Here is a 19,650-nt window from a genome sequence, read left to right on the forward strand (position 1 = left end):
GTTGCAGGGTTATATGGCACTCATGAAGGAAGATGGCGTACCTGATGACATGAAAGGCAAAGACAAGATTGTATTTGGAAACATTCACCAGATTTACGACTGGCACAGAGAGTACGTATTAACTTGAAAACCATCTGCTGAACAATTCTACCTAAAAAATAGTAGATTGACTTTAAGAATTTTTTTTTCTTAAATATTCAGATAGAAGGTAAATACAAGTTGGTCTTGTGCTTTGAGTTGTAGATACTGTAGATTCAGCTTACAAATGTTGGTATAAAGATTTGCGTTAAACAAAGACGCTTATATGTACCAAGTGCTTCAGCTGAGAGTCTATAGTATGGATAGTATTATGTACAGAAGTTTGTTACGTTGTTTGAGGCTTTGTTTTCAAAAATGTTTTCTCTAAGAATACAGTTTAAAGAATTTGTTAGGGGTTAGCATGGCAATATGAGCACCTCAGGCACTCAGACTAGGAAGGAGAAAAGTTTCAATCAATATATGAAATTAAAGAATTCTATTAATAAACACCAGGTTTTTTTTCATTTTGACATGGATTCAGTGTGTCTTGTTGGAAATCTATGTTAAAATATTACACTAACATTGTAATTTTGGACATACATTAATATCGAAAGCTGCTGATCGGGACACAAAGCAGACCTTGCAGTAAGACCACTGTGCCTTGCAATCACCTGTTGCTGTAGTGTGTGCTATCAGAAAAAAAGTGCTTATTCTGTTTATGTTCAGCTTCTTTTTAGGAGAGTTAGAGAAGTGCCTTGAAGATCCAGAAAAGCTGGGATCCCTGTTTGTTAAGCATGTAAGTGCAAACGTTGTCTTTGGCAAACCCCTATTCCTGCTGCTGACCAACATGTTTGATTATTAAGGATTTATCTATGAGAGAGCAGAAGGGAAACTTGCCTGCTAAATGTGATCATTCACAAAGACTTTGCAAAGTGTGCAAAGACTGAAGACAGACTGAATTAAAGGAGATTTAATGGGTTTCAGATTTTCCCCGCGGTCTGTGTTTGGAGTCGATACCAGGGTAGCAAAAGAGAACCAAACATTAATGGAACAGTAACACTGGAAGCCAAGTCTAATTCCTGGACTAATGATGAGGAATGAGCTGTTTCATTTCTGAGGGATTATTATTAAAAAAAAAAAAAAAAGGCAGGCATGGGAAGAGGGGAGATTTCTAGCACGGGTGAAATGGGAAACCTGAAGGGAGTGACTCTCCCTGTTTCCAATTGCTGTTTTACTTTCTCCCCGTATGTTTGTAACTGAGTTGTCTTTGAAACGCACCCTTACCACTCCAGATGGAAAGACAAGCTGTGATGCTATTACATCCTCTAGCAAAACCCTGACTATCAGCTAGGACATGACGATTCAGTTCCTGCTCTTTATCTATGTTCTGTGTCCTTTTAAATCTCCATCTTACTTCTTCCTTTTTTGCTTTCCATTTGTCTTCACTGGTCAGTATTTCCTAAGTCTCTGCAGCAAAGCCTCTAGTGCCAAACCAATCCTAGCAAAATGATAAGGAAGATTTTGGAATAGGTAATAGGTGCATATGGTATGTCTGTGTTTCTTAACCAGCAAGGTTGGTAATGAAGAATGAATTTTAAAGGCCGAAGTTATGCTCTCTCTCGTTTTCTTTGTTGCCTTGGTGTTAAAAGCATATGCACAAAATACAGAATCAGAGTTAAAAAATACTAGCACCACCATTGCCAGGTTATGTCACCTACGTCTCCGCTCAAACTCCAATAGGACAGCTAATACTAAATGGAAGACTGAGACATTTCTCCTAACTGCTCTGTACAGCTAAACAGGAAGAAGTCATTCTTCTAATAAATTAGAATAATAATCAGATTACTAAAATATAATTAAAAATAGGATATTTCAAAGGCTCCATCCATTACTCTTGCTGAAAGAAAAAGATAACTATTTTCCTACTTAATTTTATTGAGACCTCCTGAGCTATCATCTCTAGACACCTGTTGTTCAGGAGTACTTATAACTGTGGCAATTTTCTGACTTGTATTGCCTTTCCAAAATCATCATGATATTCCCAAATAAATGTGTTTTCAGGTCTATAATTTCTGCTTATGTAGCTGCTTCTTTTCCTCAAAAGGACCTTTTTAAGTTCATACTTTTGAACAGCTGTACTTCTTAAAATAATACTCCATTCAATCTGGCATGCTTTTTTCTTGATGATGATGTATCATTCTGATCTCCGTTTTTCTAGGAGAGAAGATTGCACATGTACATAGTTTACTGCCAAAACAAACCAAAGTCTGAGCACATTGTCTCAGAATACATTGATACGTTTTTTGAGGTAAGTTTCTGAGAGAGGATATATGCAAGGTGAAGGTTGTGTACAAATCATAAGCGTTATCAGATCTGTTGACAAAAACAAACAAAAAAAAAGAGGACATATATTGTTGTTACTGTTTTAAATTATAATTTCTTGCCACTTCCATTCTGATTTCTCAAGTCTGACACGAGCTCCTAGAGATGTATTTATCTCTAGGGGAAGAAAACTGCAGTTTAGGTATAAGATATTAATTAACCAGTAGTGTCTCATCCTTACTACCCTTTGCCCAGGCAGTTAACAGTGCATATTATATGAAGTGACAGTTTGGGATGAGTAAAGATCACTGTTGAAAGTAGATTATATACAACCTGTGATTGAAAAATTGCATATCACTATACAGTCTTTTCCAAAAAAGTTATGGAAGATGCTTGGAAGGTGGAATGCTTTGGAAACAAAGCTGATACAGATAAGGGGAAGGACTCTAGCTTTTGCTAACTGAAAATTATGTTCTGCTCTGACTTTTGCCAATTTCTGCTCTGATAGCCATTAATAGTGATATATCCTGCTGTGTTTCTAACTCAACAAAACAGAGCAAAGTTGTTTCTAACTGAACGAACAAAAAAAAAAGTGTTTGTTTTACAACCCTCAGGATCTAAAGCAACGCCTGGGCCACAGACTTCAGCTCACGGACTTGCTAATAAAACCTGTGCAGAGAATTATGAAATACCAGCTGTTACTAAAGGTAAAGTGATGTTGAAATGAATGATTTAATATATGTGTCAATGGATATGCTTTCTTTTTTAAATGTTGCTGATGCTTTTCCACTCTCCTCCCAAACAGAACCCAGATTTGTAAGCAATGTAATATGGTTATTGTCTGAGCATATTCAGATAGTTATAAAAAATGCAGTAAATAACTTGGGCAGAATTTTGCTCCTGCTTTTTTTTTTTTTTTTTTTTTTAAACACATAAAGACCAAATGAACACAAGTCAGTGACAGGGAAATGTTTAGAATTTGTACCAATGTCATACGGAGGGGACAGGGATCTCCCAACTGTTTTCAGATGTAAATGTGATATGAGTTGTTGGGTCTCGTTCCAACTACATCTGCAACCATTTTAATATCATGTAAATGTTTACTGAAGAGAAATCCTGTGTATAACAGAGGTCATTGTCTTAATATATGTTCTTATATGATCTCAACCAAAAATAGTGAATAAATCTTAAGAGGAGGGAACGCACTGCAGCAAGAAACTTTAAAAAGAAAAGTTTTCTATGTGTCTTATGCAATCTGTCATTCTCTGAGAGGATAGCAAATGCAGATTTTCTGAGATCTGTTGTTGCTGATTAATGAGAAGAACTTTTTTTTTTCCTTTTTCAGGACTTCCTCAAATATTCTAAAAAAGCTAACCTTGACACAACAGAACTAGAGGTACTTGAGACATTTTCTCTTAGTGATTTGAATGTTTTTCGCTCTAATCTTCTACATGTTTTGACATAGAGTTGCTTTCCTTTTCTGATGTTCTTGAGAATGTGATGATGATAAGTGTTTACTTTTTGCATTTCTTTTCTAAAGCAATCATAGCAAATGAAACAAAATTTTATCCTGCTAACTTACTTGGAGAATAAAGCTTCAACTTTTTATTTGTCTTGAACAGAGAGCTGTAGAGGTCATGTGTATAGTACCAAAACGGTGTAATGACATGATGAATGTTGGCCGCCTGCAAGGATTTGATGTAAGTTGGCTGGGGTTTTGCTTAGAGTTTTTGTCACATTCTCCAGAAATTGAACATTAATGTTGTGGGGAGAGTGGGGGAGAGAAATGAGGTAGGGTGTTCTCTCACTATCTGGTTAGCTGGTGCAAAAAGCAGTGAATGAAAAATCAAATCTTAGCCCTGCCAAGAACTTCTTCCTGGGAAGCTTTGCCTGTTGTCAGTCACACCAGGTAGGTCCTTCTGCAAAATCTAAGAAGCGCTGCTGTTATTACAGTTCCCTTACTGACTAAAGACTTGCAAAATAGTGAAGTAATCAGTTATCAGCAGGTGAGCAGACCTGACTTCAGCAGTGTAGGCAAGGGAGGAGTTGTTAAGGTCAGTAAAGTACCTGAGGCAACTGTAGCCCTTCTCTTTTTGCTAAGTCTAGAAGAGATGGAAGTTGGCTATTGCAGCAGTATGCATCAGCCAGGCTATAGTCACGTGCTATGCTTGCAAAGCCCTTTCTGCTCTGTGATGCAAGTATGAACTTGAATTCTTCCCCTTTTCAGCACCCTGGAAGACATTAGAAGAATATCTGAGTTACTGTGTTGAGGGTGGCAGGGAAGGAGTTACTGAGACTAGAGAAATGAAGGCCTCAGTGTTAATAAGCCTCAAACTGCAGTATGAATTGAAAAGGGTGGGGTGGATTTTTGGGGGTTTTTTTCTTGGTGATGTTTGTTTTTTGCGAAAGGGCATCGGAACATCTTGTGTATAAGAGGATCAATGAAGGATCAATAAGAGGATCAATGTCAGCAACAATCAGAAATTGGGAAATATACGAAGATATTTTGGTATGAGCATCTGCTCAAAAAGTTTGATTAGGGAAAGAAATCAAGAACTGCACTAAACGTGTTTCTGCTTGCTTCTCTGTTTAGGGTAAAATTGTAGCCCAGGGTAAGCTCCTGCTTCAGGACACATTCTTGGTTACAGACCAGGACACGGGACTTCTGCCACGCTGCAAGGAGAGACGGGTCTTCCTGTTTGAGCAGATTGTCATATTCAGTGAGCTGCTAGATAAAAAGAAAGGTTTCTCCATGCCCGGATTCTTGTTTAAAAACAGTATCAAGGTAACTGTTGTGTGTGAGTCTTTGCGTCCCCTGCACAAACTCTGCTAAGGTAACAGTTTCTGATTCAGTGTGGACTCACTAGTGCCATCTAGATGCGCAGTCATAAAGCACAGTGAGGTGTCAGTCATTTCCTGAAATTATTTCCTACCGAATTTGTGCTCACTCTGATAATAAATGGAAATCTTTGGATCCCAGCACTCGGACACTTCCCCTGTGAAGCATACCAAAACTGGTGTTCTTGTACAAAGCCAGACAGGCATTCACAAAGTGTTTAGTCTTCAGCTCTGTGCTGTGTGTACACCGCATTGCAAATAAAGATAATAACTCTTTATGTAGCCCTTCTTTTGAGTTTCAGCTGAAATCAGTCCAAATGTGTAGGTAACATCTGTAAGTAGTGCCACCTTCTTAGACATGTCAGCTCTTCTACAAGCAAATCTCTCAAATAAAAAGTGTTTTCTCCCGCTTCAAGCATTGTCTGAAACAAAACCTGTTGGTATTAGTGCCCACCAGCCCTCCTGGTGGAGCGTTTTGTGTGGACCCTCCTTCCCTTAATGCACCTCAGTGCTCTGCCTGCCAGCTGAGCATCCTGCTCATCGCTGACTGGACAGCCCATTCCAAGGCATTGCTGTCTCTGCACCAGAAGTCTTCAGCGCAGGCCAGTGGTAGAGCTCAACAGCGGGCTCAGCATTTTAAATAGCACAAAGGGGAGAGAGGGCCGATGGAGAACATTGGGTTGTACTGACTGGTTGGAGATTGTTCGGGCACAGTGTGTCACTAAGCTGTACACTAATCCTTAGTCTACTGTAATCCTTCATTTCGTGGTACTATTTTAGTGAAGGAAAGAATGGTCATCGTTTGAAGATCTGACTTTGAGCTCCTAAGTAAGAGATTTTAGAGGTGTGTTTCTCTTATAAATACATGAAGTAAATTCTCTTTTTTTTTTTTCTTTTTCCATGAAGGTGAGTTGCCTTTCCCTGGAGGAAAATGTGGACAGCGATCCATGTAAATTTGCACTAACATCAAGAACGGGCGATGTCACGGAGACCTTTATTTTGCATTCTGCCAGTCCAGGAGTCCGCCAGTTATGGATCCATGAAATTAACCAAATTTTGGAAAACCAGCGCAACTTTTTAAATGGTAAGTGATTTCCTCTCACTGAAAGTTCATCATTGAATGACTTCTCTCTCATCGGTTGTTTCTTGGCTTTGAAATGTTTTGCAAGTGTCCTTTTTCCTGAGCTAATACAGGACAGTTGGGGAATATGTGACGCATTTCTGCTTCAGAACAGATGCTAGCATTTATGATAAGAGTGGTAGTCTGAATTTACATGGTGTTCTCTTGGTGAAATTTTCCAAATGTTTTGTAGGAGTGAATGAAGATTCGCACCATCCATTGACGTGGAGAGCTCCTGTACCCCTTTTAAGCAAATGCAAGCCTTTAAAGGCTAAACCCAAGTGATTTTAAGCATCTATTCAGAATATGTTTTACTTGTGTTAATTTGGTGGCCATTGTTGTCACGTCTTACTGTGGCAACAACATTCAGATTCTGCAGGAGAAAAGTACAAGATGGTAGTGTCTGCTGTGATGCTTGAAGGTTCTTGCTGTATTTTTGTATCCATCGGCTGTTGGATTTTTTTCCAACAAAAAAAATCTAGGTTATTATTTTTTAAAGAGTTGTAATGGATGGAACAATGATCTGAGAATTTGGAGTCACACCTGTTTTTTCCCAGCTCTGCTGCTGACAATGAGATCCTACAGGAAAACATATCTCCCTAGTTTCAGATTTTTCATCTTTATTAAAGGTACAGATAGCAGGTCATGAAGATGTGATATAGAAAAGTGGCTTGAGGTCTACGGCATGACCAGCACTGCTAAGAGAATTTATCTTACTTGAACAGCACTCCCCTTTTGCCAGTAAACATGTCTATTTTAAACTGTTCCTGTTCCCTTTCCTGCCCTCCTTTCCCTGATGCCTCCCCTCCTGCCCTCGTTGCAGCCTTGACGTCCCCAATCGAGTACCAGAGGAACCACAGCAGTGGTGGAGGCGGCAGCGGGAGCAGCAGCGGTAACAGCAGTGGCCCCAGCAGCTGTAGTGGCATCCCCAGCTCCAGCCGTAGCCGGCCATCCCGGATCCCCCAGCCTGTCAGACACCATTCCCCAGTCCTGGTCTCCTCTGCAGCCTCGGCCCAAGCAGAGGCAGACAAGATGTCAGGTATGTCCATTCACAATCTCTCCCTGCCACACTACAACACCTCCTTAGAAACTGGCCTGAGCCAGCCAGACAGGCACCCTCCCCATGCAGAACTGGACGGTCCTCAGAGAGAAGCTGAGCAGATTCCCAAGATGAAAGTTATTGAAAGTCCCAGGAAGACAGCGGGAAACATTTCTGGCTCAGCTGATGGAGCCCAGAAAGACTCACGTGGAAGCTCAGAGGACAGTCGCTCAAGGAACAGCATAGGATCACTGACGCTCGGGAAGCCAAGGCCAGGAGCCATCTCACCAGTGAACTCTCCTCTCTCCACGACTTTCCCTTCTCCTTTTGGCAAAGAAACCTTTCCACCCAGCAGCCCCCTGCAGAAGGGCTCCTTTTGGAGCTCCATCCCAGCATCCCCTGCCAGCCGCCCTGGCTCCTTCACTTTCCCTGGGGACAATGACTCCCTCCAGCGGCAGGTCCACCGCCACTCTTCACACAGCAAGGACACAGACCGCATGAGCACATGCTCCTCGACCAGCGAGCAGTCAGTTCACTCCACCCAGAGTAATGGGGTAAGAGCGGAGCACCTCTGTCCTGCGAGCTCTTCTAAAACCTTACCATGCTCCCTTTCTGTGCGTTACCATCACTCTCCGTACTAACTTCTGGCTCTCCAGTGCTGTACTGCTCTGAAATAATCAACTATTCGAATACCTCCTGCACATTAAAATCACAAAATTGTCTACCTCTCTGTGTATGTATACATACAAACATGGATATGTATACAGACACAAAAGCAACTGCTAACATTTGATGCAATTTCTGCCTCTGCTGAAAACATAGCTCACTAGGCTGATACTTACTAACTTGCTGTCCTTGCTTTTTCGTCTCTAATTTGAAGGCACATAATTAACATGCTGAAGCGTGGCAGCCAGAGCACCTTGGGGTATGCATTGCGGCCGGCACTTAAATCTGACTTCGAGATTTTGGCAGATTGCCTTGGGGCTTTTTTTCCCTCTCGTGTACAAATCCGCCACCATTGTCCTGTTGAGTTTTAAACTTCATGGAGACATCTACAGTACGTTCCCTGGGCTGCTTGATTTTTATTTTGTATTAATTTATTTCCCCCCACACCTCCTTTCAGCCTTAGTTGATGTACAACATTCTCTTTTTAAGTCTGGTGTCTGGTCAAGGAAGCTTCCGGCAATCCACTCCAAGTAGGCCAGCAAAACCTAGCTAAAATCCTTCTACTACAACCACAACAAATAGTGGCTCCACTTGTCTTTTCTGCTTTGTAAGAAGAACTGGTTTAGTGCACCTGGAGATTCAACCTTTTAGTATGCACTTGGTGTGTTTGTGCGGACAGCTGGGGTATCAACAGAATCCACATTCTCTTGTAATAACGTCCACCAGGAAATGCAACACAGCAATCACAGGGGCATGTGCAAATATAAAGCAAAAATTTCAAGGCACTTGCCATGAATGTGGTAGGCAGGCTATGGTGCCTTTCTTTTTAAACTCACACTTGATTTTTCTCTCACTGAGTGTTGTATTCACGGATGTTTGTTTTTCCACTCTCACAAATCGTACGCAATACCAATTTTTCAAATCACTTAACTTGCCAGACCTTTTTTAAATGCATGCATTTCTTTATAGAACTGTTTAACACACAGAGCTTTCTTGACTTCTTAGTTCTTACACTTACTTTTATAATATCTTCAGAAGAAAAAATTATGCTTTGCATGTATTGTATTTTTATCCTGATCTTCTTTCAGCTTTTCATTTGGTTTAGCTCTGTCTTCTGTTTATCTTCAGTCTAGCAAATGTGATGATAATACAATATCTGGAATAATTGGAGTATTTCGCAATTACTGCACAGCATGTGAATCAAGATGGTGGTACTTTTTGTATGCAGAGAAGACTTGCATAGAATTAACTGATGTGATTATATTAAAAAGAGAGGGACAGACAGGGTGGCACTGAGTTTTCAAAACATTTGAATTTTGATACTATCTCAGCAAAACACCGTTGCTTGTTTTTATCTTACTGTAAAACGTAATATCTGCATGCCTTTTGCTTCACAACTATGTTTCTTTTAGTTTGGTAATTGAGATGGGTCATAATTCTTCATTCATAACGTCATTTCTAGGCCATACTTTAGCAGGATTTCACTCCACATTCAACAGGACAGAAAAAAAATGAGTTGTGAAGGTTTATTTTGATTTAACCATTTGTGTGTATGTATTTACATGCATGTGTGGTTAAGGTTGGTTACTTATGGAAAAGTTCCTTCTAAGAAAAAGAAACTGGCTTTGCTAGTATTTCAGGAATATGGGAGGAATTTTTTATATTTTGTTTATAAATCCTCCTCTAATCCCCTAATTGAGGTCAGTGATGACCAGCAGAACTTGCAGTAGAAAAATATGAACTGTGCAAGAATTATGACTTCCTTGCAAGGCAAAAGAAACGGCTGTCTTTCTGTGGTGAGAATAAATTCTGATGTAAACACATTCACAAGAACATTTGTCACATAGTAGTTACCAGACACTTGTTTATTTAACAGTTTTATCTGTCCTTGTTGAAGATAAGAAATATTCAGAGTTTAATATGATCCTTCAAGACTTAACTATTAAAAAGAAATGCTATGTTACAGGAAGGTCAGTCCTGCAGTCATACAAATTCTGCTGCACGCTAAGAAACAGTATGCTCAGGAATAGTGTGTGGGGCAAGGTCTGGGTCTTAGGTTGGTTTTGCTACTTCAACCTTCCCTTCCTCCCCTCCTGTAAGTCTAACAGAAGGAGTTAAAAAAACCAGCTTGCTCTGAATAGAGTTGGTTTTTATCTAGCTGAAAGAATCTAGCAAGTTGTAATCTTAACTTAAGCATTGGCTGAAAAGGAGACTGGTTTTTTTTTGTTCTACTCTTCCCAGTTTGCCCGAATCAGTGAAGGGGCTTGCTAATACAAAAGACCACGCAGACAGTCCTCTAAGCCAGATAAAATGAGTTCTCCCACTGGAAATACAGCATCTGGAATTAAACATAAATATTCTTTAGTAGAGGTACAATCCAGGATGAGATCTTTCTCTGGTAGCATTTGCTTCATCATCCTAATAGGGAAAAAGAATGGACTTGACTCACCCAGTTGAATGAAATAGTTCAACTAGAATAAAATGTACAGACTCACTGGAAACCCAAGCCATTAATGTGCTGCATGTGCTATGAATGAATAATCTGAGATTATTCCTTTCCAAATGTCTTGGTTTCTCAGTAGACTAGCCAACCAAAACACTCAGGGGAATCACAGGCACCAAGAGATGAAGTGACTTGTTCACGGCCGTTAGCAGGTTGGAAGAGAACGTGGTTTTCTGGGCTCCCAGTGTACCATGCTGTCTGCTGATCCCTGCTGTATCTCCTCAACACCGACGGAAGAAATATTTGACAGTTTTGAGAAAAAACAGTGACACTGTTTTAATCCTGCGTGCCAAGCTTTTCACTCACTGCTAGCACATACATGGTGCTAACGTGTGGTTGTGGTATACAAGCCATAGCTGGGTACTGATTTCCTCCGCCAGTGAACTGAAACAGTTTGAAGTAAGAACAGAGATAAAAGATAGGCGCACACATATACATGCCTCATGGCACATCATTAATAGGCCATCCACTTTGTTTTTAATTTACTTCAAGAAGGAAATAAATTATTTCAGGGAATAGGTTGCATAATCTGATAACAGATTTTATACTTCCATTTAGTGAACCTCATATGAGAAATGCATACAAATGGACAGAATATGTCTAACTTTAAAAAAAAAAAAATCCAGTTGATTTGTGTCCAGGAGAAGGCTTTTTGTCTTGAAAAGTAGCATGACTTTTATTAAAGTACACCTGATCAGCCATAAATAGCTTTCTGCAAATGTTCAGTGAGGAAACAAACAACATTCATGAACACTAGTTGAAAGTGTATGATAAACAGCTAACAACGCTCAGCTATCATAGTCATTAATCAGTTAGGAGTGAGATTTCCAGATTTATTGTGATAGTTCAGTGGGCCTATTTTGCCCAAGAAATGAACAATTTCTTATTTTAGTATTTTACCTCATCCTACGTGTTGAAGGAACAAATCTGATCATACAGATTGAATCAGGGACAAGCGTTGAGGTTTTGAGAGAGACTGTCAAAAGCCTGTTTTGTTCTTTTGTACCTTGTCATGTTTCGTGTGCAGAAGGCTGGTGTCTGAGATCTAACAAATAGCGCTAGGAAAGACTATATGTATTTTTCATTGTTGGAATTTCTGGTCTTTATGAGGTAAAGTCTTGACCTGTTACGATATTAAAACTACACCTGTAAGACCATGAAAAACTGTCCTACGTGCTGTGCTGTAGTTTTGTTGCCTGATAAAGGTGTAAAAATCAGTGTCTGAGCTTGAAAGGAAGACCAGTTGAGATCTGTGTATAAACTGATTCTTAGTTAAAGGAAGTAATCCTGAGTAAAAGTAATAAATAAATTATTACGGGAATAAATTTCTGCATCAGCTGTACGTGAAGGTATTCAAAGACCGAACTAATTTGCACAAGGTAACTCGACACAGGCAGCTCTAAAAGAGAAATCGTAGTGGTCTTGTTTGACTACAGCATATGTGGATCGTGCAGGTAATGGTTGTAATGTAGCAGGCCAAGAACAGCCTGTCTTCTTCGTGAACTTTAAACTTGATTCTTTTTTCTCCCCCTCCTTGTGCTTCCAATTGACACTTGCAGAGTGAAAGTAGCAGCAGTAGCAATATCTCCACCATGCTGGTGACACACGATTACACGGCAGTGAAGGAGGATGAGATAAATGTCTACCAAGGAGAGGTCGTGCAGATTCTAGCCAGCAACCAACAGAACATGTTTTTGGTGTTCAGAGCCGCCACTGATCAGTGCCCCGCAGCCGAGGGCTGGATTCCCGGCTATGTCTTGGGGCATACCAGTGCAGTCATCATTGACAACCCTGATGGAACCATCAAGTGAGTGCCTGGGTGTGTGAAGAAGGGAAGGAGGAAGAAAAATTTCCAATTTAGACAAGGCATTGAACCTTTTAAACCACAAGTTGATGTGATCTTTGAGAAATAAACGAACATCAAGCAGAATGAGTATTTGAGAGATCCTTTAGCAAACTTCAAAATATAAGAAAGCCCAGAAGCACATATTCCTTGTTAAAAAGCTCTAGTAGTGCAATCTTCTGGGAAAAGGTGATGAAATAGTACCTGATTTAAGAGCAGCAATAGTTACTGGTTAATTTAATAGAATGAGTTGTCAAGCTAGGCACCTTTGTTTAGGAAAGCAGTCACAAATGTTTGTTTCAAGTGAAGTGAAATTTCAGTGTTCCTTGATTTCATCTTTGAGAAACGAACCTATTTAAAATTTCTGGTTGTGCTAGGAAGATCTGCCTCAAATCTGCAATGGGAGAAATTATATCAAAGTTCTTAGCAGTAAAGCTTTATGTAAAGCTTCTGTAGGTTGTATTTGATAATGGATTTCATAGTGATCATTGCTCAGTTTGATCAGCAGTTTGTATTTTCATATAGAACATTTACCATTCTAGCAGCAATTTAAAGAAATACTGAACTACAGACTAGTCTTACTAGCTTGCTTACAGTTTTAACCAAGGGTAGCATCCCTTGTGGAATACTTAATTTATTCAATTTCAGTATACTTCAGTACAATGAAATCACATTTTGACACGCTTTTCCAATGCCATTTGAAACTAGAGAATATAACGTATAACCCGGAGTTGAAAAAAATTGATCAAAGTTTAATGTTCTGTATTCAGGAAGTCAACGTCTTGGCACACAGCACTCCGTTTAAGGAAGAAATCTGAGAAAAAAGATAAAGACGGCAAAAGGGAAGGCAAGCTAGAAAATGGTTACCGCAAATCCCGAGAAGGACTTGCCAACAAGGTTTCTGTAAAGGTAAATGTTACAAAGATGTAGTACTATGTTTCCAAAAGGACCTGTGTTGGGATTTCTTTAAAAGTAACTTCTGTCAGAATTTCACATGAAAGAATTGGAGGCAACAGTGGGTTTAATGGACAGTGTTTGCCATATCTGAAAATGGGAAGATAGAATCTTTGAGCCTGCAAGTGTGGTCTAGCATAAGGATGCTGCAGAAGGAGCAGAGTGGTGCAGAAATTCTGGTGTTCAGATGTTTCTTGGATCTTTGTGGGCAAAGCTAACTTTGAACCATCCCTGTAGTTTATTTTCTGCCATTCTTTAATTTCTTACAGTGTTATAAGGGCATTAATTCTTTAATTTCTCCTTTCCAGCTTCTCAACCCCAATTACATTTATGATGGTAAGTTGCTTTAATTTTTAAAAGTCCCAGTAAATATAATTTGAATAGAACATGATTTACTTTGTTTAAATTTGCTTGATATGAATTACGTGAGGAACTGAGTGTTCTCCATCAAAATATATAGGCTTTTTTATGGTTGGATAAGGGAGACAGTTAATGAAATATGTCATACTTATTTTTTTAAGATGCAAGGAACACTTTTTTGTTCACAAGTCCCAAACAACATCAAATGCAAGGACCGCATGACATGTTCAGAAAGATATGCATTCTGCTGTATTTGCATGGAGACTGTATGGAAGTTGGGCTTTGCCGAATTTGCAAAACAATAAGGCCAGGAATTGGAGACCACCTGCTTCATTTTTAACCTTGCACCCTAGGGAACATTCAGGGCCTGGCCAATGCAGAGGCTGATCAGGACAAAGACAGTGGTCCCCTGGGTCAGAGCCAAACTAGGGTTTTATCTTAATAAACAGAACCAAACTTTTTGAGTTTCACCTGTATGCAAAGACGGAAGCCACTACAGTGCCTCAGTGGATGAGGTGTTTTGTGTTCCCTTTTGCAAACTTAGCTGGATATAAAGATAGCCTGGCTGAGCACATCCTTAAATACTTTTCATTGTAGAGTTTCGTCAGCTTGCCATGAACAGGGTGTTTGGTTCACCGTGGCAGGGGTCAGGGTTAATGCCACACCGTGGCATAGCAGTAGTGTGTCCAAGTTCATGCAGAGAAAAAAGTCACTAGTTCTGCAGAGCCCCAGCAAGTGGCCTAACCATGGATGTGCTCCAAGAGCAGAGGGATAGATAGGTAGATACACCTTGGAAATTTAAAGTACCATACCACTTTGTCTAATATAAAAAAGAGTGTGCAAGGAATAAAAAAGCAAATTGATTAACTTCAATTGACCTGATGCCATTAACTTTCTTTTTCAGTTCCCCCAGAGTTTATAATACCATTGAGTGAGGTAACATGTGAGACAGGAGAGACCATCGTGCTTAGGTGTAAAGTCTGTGGTCGCCCCAAGGCTTCAGTTACTTGGAAGGGTCCTGATCATAACACACTGAGCAATGACGGTCATCACAGCATTTCATACAGGTACAGTAATTTGTGTAATGTTCAACAGGAACTGCTGAAACTGTTTATATTTTCTATTTGCACCCTTGGTGCAGGATAGCCTTTGGCTTTGAGGCATAAAGCTAGGGTTGTCCTCAGACAGAAATATTTCACAGTTGGGATTTTCTGGAAATGTTGTGTAACTTCTATGTAGGGCTGGGGTACCCAAGTGTTGTATTTCGTTGATTTTTAAAAACAAAAGAAAATTCAACTGGTATTTCTGATTAGCTATTTCAGAAGCCATTAAGATTCTGTCACACCGACCTTGTGCTTGAACCAGTATGTTGTGACATGCCAGTGCTGTGACGTGCCATCTGCCAATCTCTTATTTCCGTTAGTAGCATACCATCATTTTTGAGGCAAATGACTGCTTTCAGATCACGCTACAGTATTTTTCAAAGAAAAGCCTTTGGTTCCAACTGACATGGCAATGTCACTGTTCATTGTTGAAGCACAGAAGTTAACTTTTTTTTGTCTGTTTTTAGCTTTGCTATGATAAAACTTAACCGACAACTGCGAACTCAAATACCTGGTTAGCAAGAGAAATTGCTGTGTTTTGGAAAATGAAACTGCAAGTTAGAAAAGTGGGGTTTTTTCTGAAAATGCATTCTTTTATATACAGAAAATCTTGTTTAATGAGTAACTTCAGTATGAAGAAATGCCTTATTTTATGAATTATGCTCTCAATTCAGAATAAGGTTTTTTTTGTAAAAACTTCCCTCATTAATGAATAAAAGAGTATGTTATCTTAGAGATTGTACAGTATAGCCCAACTTACCTGCAAACTTGATGGCATGTTATACTGGGTTTTTTTACCTCTTGCTGTTGCTTTTACCTTTTCATTGGGTATAATTTATTTTTTTTTAATGTGGCAGCTCTGCTACTCCATCCAGGACCATTGTGAGAGATGAGTAAGAGTTAGATTCACCAGGCTTAATTCACTCATACAGAATTCTATTCAGTAAATCATGTTGTGGCTGACAGATTTTTAGAAATAATAATAATTTTTGAGCAGAGGGAGGGGGGATCATCTTCCTATGTTCCTAAAATTTACATTCATTTTTTTCCTTGAAATTAAGTTGTGCGGTAAAGACCGTGACAAATAGTTTTTGGTTCAGTCAGTCAAATTACTTGCAGTAACTGGAATGAATCCAAAGGAAAAGCAATAAGAATGGTAGAAAATCTTGAAAATATGCCCTATTGTGAAAGAATAACACAATGTTAGGGTTGTTTTGAGCCTAGAGGTGAAAAGTGTAGGGAGGACTTGCCAAGTATTCACATTTGTAAGAGGTCTCTGCAAATAGAATTATCTGCTGTTCATGTCCATGGCAGATGGTCAAGAAAGTACTAGACATGAATTGCACAGAGGAAGATTTAAGTAGACATTTAAAGACAAGCCATCAAACAAAAAAGGTGGTTGTGCAGTGAGAAAGGTTAAGGAAGAGTCTGCAGAATCTTTCTCCTGTGGTCTTACACAGCTTATTGCTGTCTCTGCCCTGGAGCAGAGGGAAAACTTAAGTCTTTTTTTAGTTTCCTTCCGTCCTCATTCTCCCAGATTCTGAGGTCTCCAGAGTTGTGGTGAGGTGCACCTTTTGTATCAAAGGTGGAGCCCACGCTGTAAGATGCTCTGAAAGTACAAATGTTAGGTCAGCTTCTATATGCTGGGAGTCAGGGATGGAAGCTAACCTTTCAGAAAGAACCATGATGGATGGTTGTCTCCATACAGTTTCTCATAATTTGAAGGAAGTAGAGGAGGCAGGAAAAAACAGGGGAAACATTTCATCTTTTCAAACACAAGGGAGCCTGGGACATGCTGAGACCAAGTGTCAGTGAGGATGTTTTTCTAACAGCCTGTAGGACATTCTAAGATACTTGATGGACACAAAGTGCTCAAATTGTGGTAGACATTTCTGAAATGGCAGGGACAGGGTTAGTAATGTTTGTCCAGAGAGAGAGGGGCTGCAGAATAAGAAATATTAATAGTATCAATCCAACTTTATCTGATTTCCATAACTTAAGGTCTGTAAAATGAATATAAAGTTAACAGCTGCCATTGTATTTCCCAGTGACTTAGGAGAGGCTTCACTGAAAATCATTGGCGTCACTGCAGAAGACGATGGTATCTATACATGTATAGCTGCAAACGATATGGGTTCAGTTTCATCTTCCGCCAGTCTACGAGTTTTAGGTAGGCCTGTCTCTTTGCTTTTTTTTTTTTAATCTAATTATATTCAATGGTACTCATGGTACAGGAAAAAGAAAACCCTGGCTCTTGGGCATCCCTCTATTAAAGGAGTGTTATGGCAAACCTTTTCACCTGTGATATATTACTTGTTTCAGCAGGGACAGATGCACTTTTAGGATGTAACTAATTGGAGGTTCATACAGACAGGATGTCTACACAGTATTGTCAACATTCATTTACCTTGTCTGTCAATACTAGTACAATCATTCTATGATAAAATCATATTTTATCATCTGCATTCTTAGATTACCTCAATGAAAGTTTCTGTGCCAACATATATAATTTCTAAAGCATACAGATAAGAAGAGAGTAGCATTGCTCTGTATTTTAATATGCTCCTTTGCTCGAATTGTAAAGCCACGGTGTTCAGGAAGACACGTAACTATTTCTTGTCTTTGCATGATGGATCTATACTTACATTACATTATTTCAGTACCTGAAGTGAGGTAACCCGAATGTTTGTGAGAGAATGAAAAGGAAACCTGCAAAGATTAAAAATGCCTGTGTTTTGGAGGCAGACAGCAAAGGAAAACAATGTTTTTTACTTGATGTGTTTGATGGCACAGTGATAAGTTTCAGTGCGTGTTCGTACATTCAGTTATTCTTCTCTTAAGTGTTCTGGATTTTCCGTTTTTAGAAATGGGGAAAACACAGTGAGGATAGAAGGTTTTCTTACACGAAATTTATAACAGTTGATGCTATCTGGGTCCTTTCATCTATTAAGAGGCCCATATATTTATCCATTGGTGAGAATTAATTACTAGATTTTAGGTGGAATGGCTCCATCTCAAATTGACTCATATAAATAAGATATGAAGTGCTGCATTCTGTCTTTGTATGTCTGTCCCAGCAGATACGGGGACTTGTACAGTTGTCACAAATCTTTCCAAAATACATTCTTTCTCCCTTTTCCCCACCTGCCCCATCCCCCTGCCCAAAAACAAGTTTGCTATTTTCTTGGAATGTTGAAACCAGACTGTGAAAAATATGCCTCTTCCAAAACTTCATCTGAAATTTTTTGGGGGTTTATAATCAGCGCTGCCACTTTGAGCTCAACTTGTTGGCAGCCCTAGTAAGTGCCTTACTGCCAACATATTGAGGTGGTGATTATTCCCAGCATTATTCCCTGCTAACTGACCCAAGACAGCCAGTAGTTAAGCCCTAGAATGGGCGTGTTGCAATATATAAAAGAGGCAGAAACCAAAATTTTGGTCTTTACACTAATGTTTCCTGAAAAACAGAGCTTGCTTTTTTTTTTTCAGGTAGCTGCTACACTGTCTGATCACTTTGTTTTTTCCCAGTGGCAGGTGTATAGTCGATAATGAGACATACCGTAAGATGCCTGTTCTTTTTGCTGTTTCCTTCAGCTTGCCAAGGTTACTCATTCCTGTACAGACAGTTCCCACTGCACCTAAATTAATTCCACTATAGAATTTGTTCTGCTACATTGGCCAGGCTGCTTGGACGCGTAATCCGGTTTGTCTTGCTGCCACCCTGTGTCATATGGGGATTAACAGGATGGGGTGATTCTACTGATAGTGTATCAGCCAAGGAAACTTTCTAGTCAGGGGAGTAAGAGCTCTTGATGGACAAGAATCAATGCAAAACTGTGTGCATTAAGTAACTTGTGTAACGAGAGTCATTCCTACACCAGTACAGAAGCCCCAAACTGTGATTTCGCCGGAGTCACAGAAGTCTTGTAGACTAAACTACCATCTTTCAGCCACAATCCTTACTCTTACTGACCTTGTCCAAAAGTAAATGTTTGCTTTTCAGTCAAAACTAAACCAGAATTTGGTATGTCTCAGTTACTCTGCGACTAGACTTCAAAAGACAGGCAGCTGTATTTCCCTAGCCCTTCTACTTAGCTCTACCAATACTTTTACAAAAGTAAAAAATACAAAAACTGGCCCAAGTTTTTCTGCAACCATCCTACCCATCGTTTCCCCAGTCCATAAAAGCCAAATGAAAACACTAAAGCTGTAGCACAAAGTAAGGTTTCAACCTAAGTCTGTGAAGTCTTTTTCATTCCTTTGGACTTGAAGGACTTGCCATTTGATTGCAGTCAATTCTTGTGCGTTATCTCCTCCAGAATACGCTTTACCTTCTGTTGCTGTAGTAGTCTTTATAAAGCATCGGTAAAGTAGTTGCTTACAGAAATAATTTGCTTTCTGAGCTGCAGGAGGATGGGCAATATGAGGCCATGAGTTGCTTTTTAATGTGCACACACTCAGCTTCAAGCAAAAGAGGATAGGGGCCAATCTGACTGAGGCGAATTCCTCCTGAAATCTGTTCCAAACTGAATATGAAGTCCAAATATTCAGCCTTTTGCAAACATCTGAAACAATCCATTTGTTAATCACAACAGTTCAGTTCTGAGGACGATCTGATGATATTAAATGTTGGCTATATGGGCCTTCTCTCTTTGTAGGTCCTGGAAGTGATGGGATCATGGTAATCTGGAAAGACAACTTTGATTCCCTCTACAGTGAAGTGGCTGAGCTTGGCAGGTGCGTTCTGTATGCTGATCTCCAAAGTTGTCTATGTCAAAATATGAACTTCGCATTCAAAAAATGAAATTCTCTTTGAGAAATACTAATCTTATGAACCTAAAAGGCCAGAATTACATTGGATTAAATAGAAATGAGGAAGTGAAA

General features: G+C 39.6%; 1 protein-coding gene across 3 annotated transcripts in view; it reads left to right on the forward strand.

The window, feature by feature from the left end:
• The window catches only part of TRIO (trio Rho guanine nucleotide exchange factor), a 259,674-nt gene that overhangs the window by 235,440 nt on the left and 4,584 nt on the right, over nt 1–19,650 (forward strand). Inside the window, exons 40-55 of one of the 3 annotated variants that reach the window (XM_075744827.1) lie at nt 8–111; nt 745–814; nt 2,237–2,326; nt 2,955–3,047; nt 3,686–3,736; nt 3,963–4,040; nt 4,934–5,125; nt 6,085–6,262; nt 7,122–7,337; nt 7,428–7,891; nt 12,066–12,313; nt 13,120–13,258; nt 13,612–13,639; nt 14,568–14,730; nt 16,815–16,936; nt 19,425–19,503. In XM_075744827.1, coding sequence (XP_075600942.1) covers nt 8–111; nt 745–814; nt 2,237–2,326; nt 2,955–3,047; nt 3,686–3,736; nt 3,963–4,040; nt 4,934–5,125; nt 6,085–6,262; nt 7,122–7,337; nt 7,428–7,891; nt 12,066–12,313; nt 13,120–13,258; nt 13,612–13,639; nt 14,568–14,730; nt 16,815–16,936; nt 19,425–19,503 — 2,315 coding nt within the window. Of the gene's footprint in view, nt 1–7; nt 112–744; nt 815–2,236; nt 2,327–2,954; nt 3,048–3,685; nt 3,737–3,962; nt 4,041–4,933; nt 5,126–6,084; nt 6,263–7,121; nt 7,892–12,065; nt 12,314–13,119; nt 13,259–13,611; nt 13,640–14,567; nt 14,731–16,814; nt 16,937–19,424; nt 19,504–19,650 lie in introns of those variants that run through there. The other 2 variants (XM_075744826.1, XM_075744828.1) reach the window with 2 other exon arrangements.

Source organism: Balearica regulorum, chromosome 2, assembly GCF_011004875.1.
Source record: "Balearica regulorum gibbericeps isolate bBalReg1 chromosome 2, bBalReg1.pri, whole genome shotgun sequence".
Lineage (NCBI taxonomy): Eukaryota > Metazoa > Chordata > Aves > Gruiformes > Gruidae > Balearica > Balearica regulorum.